General features: G+C 53.3%; 1 protein-coding gene across 1 annotated transcript in view; it reads left to right on the top strand.

Moving 5' to 3' along the window:
- The window catches only part of BAIAP2L1 (BAR/IMD domain containing adaptor protein 2 like 1), a 92716-nt gene that overhangs the window by 2044 nt on the left and 88456 nt on the right, over positions 1 to 2216 (top strand). The window contains exon 2 of the mRNA XM_045284481.1: positions 1264 to 1488. Within this exon, the coding sequence (XP_045140416.1) occupies positions 1264 to 1488 (225 nt within the window). The remainder of the gene's footprint in view (positions 1 to 1263; positions 1489 to 2216) is intronic.

The raw sequence follows: 2216 nt of genomic DNA, 5'->3' as shown, positions 1-2216 counted from the left end.
TTCTGCTTGAGCCCTTGGTATCAGCTCCTCATTTTCCCCCTCCCTCCCCAACCCTCCTACCTCACAAACCCTTGATAATTTATAAATTATTATTTTTTCATGTCTTACACTGTCTGACATCTCCCTTCACCCACTTTTCTGTTGTCCATCCCCCAGGGAGGGGGTGATATGTAGATCCTTGTAATCAGTTCCCCCTTTCTACCCCACTTTCCCTCCACCCTCCCGGTATCGCCATTCTCACCACTGGTCCTGAGGGGTTCATCTGTCCTGGATCCCCTGTGATTCCAGTTCCTATCTGTACCAGTGTACATCCTCTGGTCTAGCTGGATTTTTAAGGTAGAATTGGGATCATGATAGTGGGGGGGAGGAAGCAATAAAGAACTAGAGGAAAGTTGTATGTTCCATCAGTGCTACACAGGCGCAGTGAGTTTTTATGGCTTGCAAAAGTTGATAGGGTTGGCTCAGAGTCCAAGTTGTGTCACTAAGTCCAGTGGCCCCCACATTGTTGGTGCTCAACTGTACACAAAGAGTCTGATCTTTGTGTACATATCTCAGTGGACTTTAGCCCAGTTTGGAAGCCTCACATCCTAGCAGCTCATACAAGATGCACTGTCCCCAGTTAATAGTACTCAGATAGCAAAGACCACCAGCCCTTTCATCTCAGGTGACTAAAGGGTGCTTCCTGCTGGGAGAAGGCTGTTCTGGAGTCTCCCAGTCAGGTCACCCCAGCCTGGGAGAGGCCCAGAGAGGGCCGGCACCTTGCCTTGGGCAAGGTTGGAGCTAGGGTGGAGACAGCGCAGCCAGTTTCAGGAGTCAGACTCTCCGGGAGTGATGTAAGTCTGAAAGACCTCTGCCACGCCTCAGTACAACTCGGTTTTACAAATCCTTCTTTGCAGTAGCGTTGGGTAAAGGCCATTCTGGATGTAAACTGGACAAATACACTGTCGTTTCTGTTATCTGATATTGGGACTTATAAATGTTTTGATCTGTCAGGAGCTTCCAGAACTCCAAGTGGCCGCTTCCTCCCTTTCTTTACTTCACCCCTGAGAGTCCACACTTTGGGGTCCTCAAAAGAAGGATAGGAGGGGAGGGCTCCAGGGCCACCGCCGTGCGGGCTGCACGGGTTCGTGGGCTGCAGAAGCCCAACAACCCATTCTGAGCTATAGACGCCTACGGGTGGGATTCCAAGGTAGCAAGTGGGCAGCAAGAAGCCTGGCTGAGAGAGGGATTCTCACGACCGCCCCCCTTGCCCACTTGGCCCAGCCTGCTTCCGACCCGCCCACCCAGGGCCTCTCCTACCGCCTCAGGTGGAACAGCTCCGCCCACCAGGCAGCCTGCCTAGGGCGGCCTCGCCCGCCGCCCGCACCCCCGCCCGGCCTGCAGCCCGCCACTGGTCGGCCCTCCTGTCCGTCTCAGTTCGAGGCCACACCCATCCCAGGTATGGGCCAGGCCGCCCAGTCCCAAGCTGAGGAGCGCCACCTGCCTTGGGTGGGCCTCCCCAGGCCCCACGCAAGGCCCCGCCTTCGGCCGCAGCAATCTTCAGGTGGGGCCGCCCAGCCCCGCCCCGCCCAGCCGGGGCCCCGCCCAACCCGGGGCCCCGCCTACTAGGCTACTTAACCAAGGGTTGGGACTGCCTGGCTCTTATCTTGGGTACAAATCAAGAACTGAACCCGGAACTTGTTTCTGAGACAGAAAGTTGAATATAACCAGATATCTGCCTGAGGATTTGCATACAATTATGAACTTGGGTCCTTCAATTAAATTTCAACCCGGGCAATCAAACGGGGCCATCTGAGAATCATGATGGGTGTAGAGTGGTTTCTTAATCCTTGCTTTTGCTGGCTTTGAAACACATTGCTTGGCTGTGGAGTATGAAAGGTTAAACCTCTGCTCTTTTTCCAACTTTCTTCAGTTGGCTGCTGTCAGCAGAGAGTGGAGCAGCCTTCTTTGTCTCAAGGTCCAGTGGGAACTGCTGAGAAGAGAGGTGATCTGCAAGGGGAATGCAGGGAATCCCAATTTTGTTCAGGTTTCAAGGACAGCCACGGACATACTCAAGAATAAACTATATAATAGTAGCAACGATAAGGTTATAACCTTATCATTTGACTCCCGTCTGACCAATGAAACCCCACGAGATCTCAGGCCCCCAAAGCTGGAAATATGTTTAGGAAGGAGGAGACTACTTCCACTGCCTACAACCTTGGGCTAACATGGGA

This window comes from Echinops telfairi, unplaced genomic scaffold (genome assembly GCF_000313985.2).
Source record: "Echinops telfairi isolate 266 unplaced genomic scaffold, ASM31398v2 ScPeMD7_5;HRSCAF=22, whole genome shotgun sequence".
NCBI lineage: Eukaryota > Metazoa > Chordata > Mammalia > Afrosoricida > Tenrecidae > Echinops > Echinops telfairi.
Note: the sequence above shows the minus strand (reverse complement) of the source record. Positions and strands in the feature narration are given on the sequence as shown.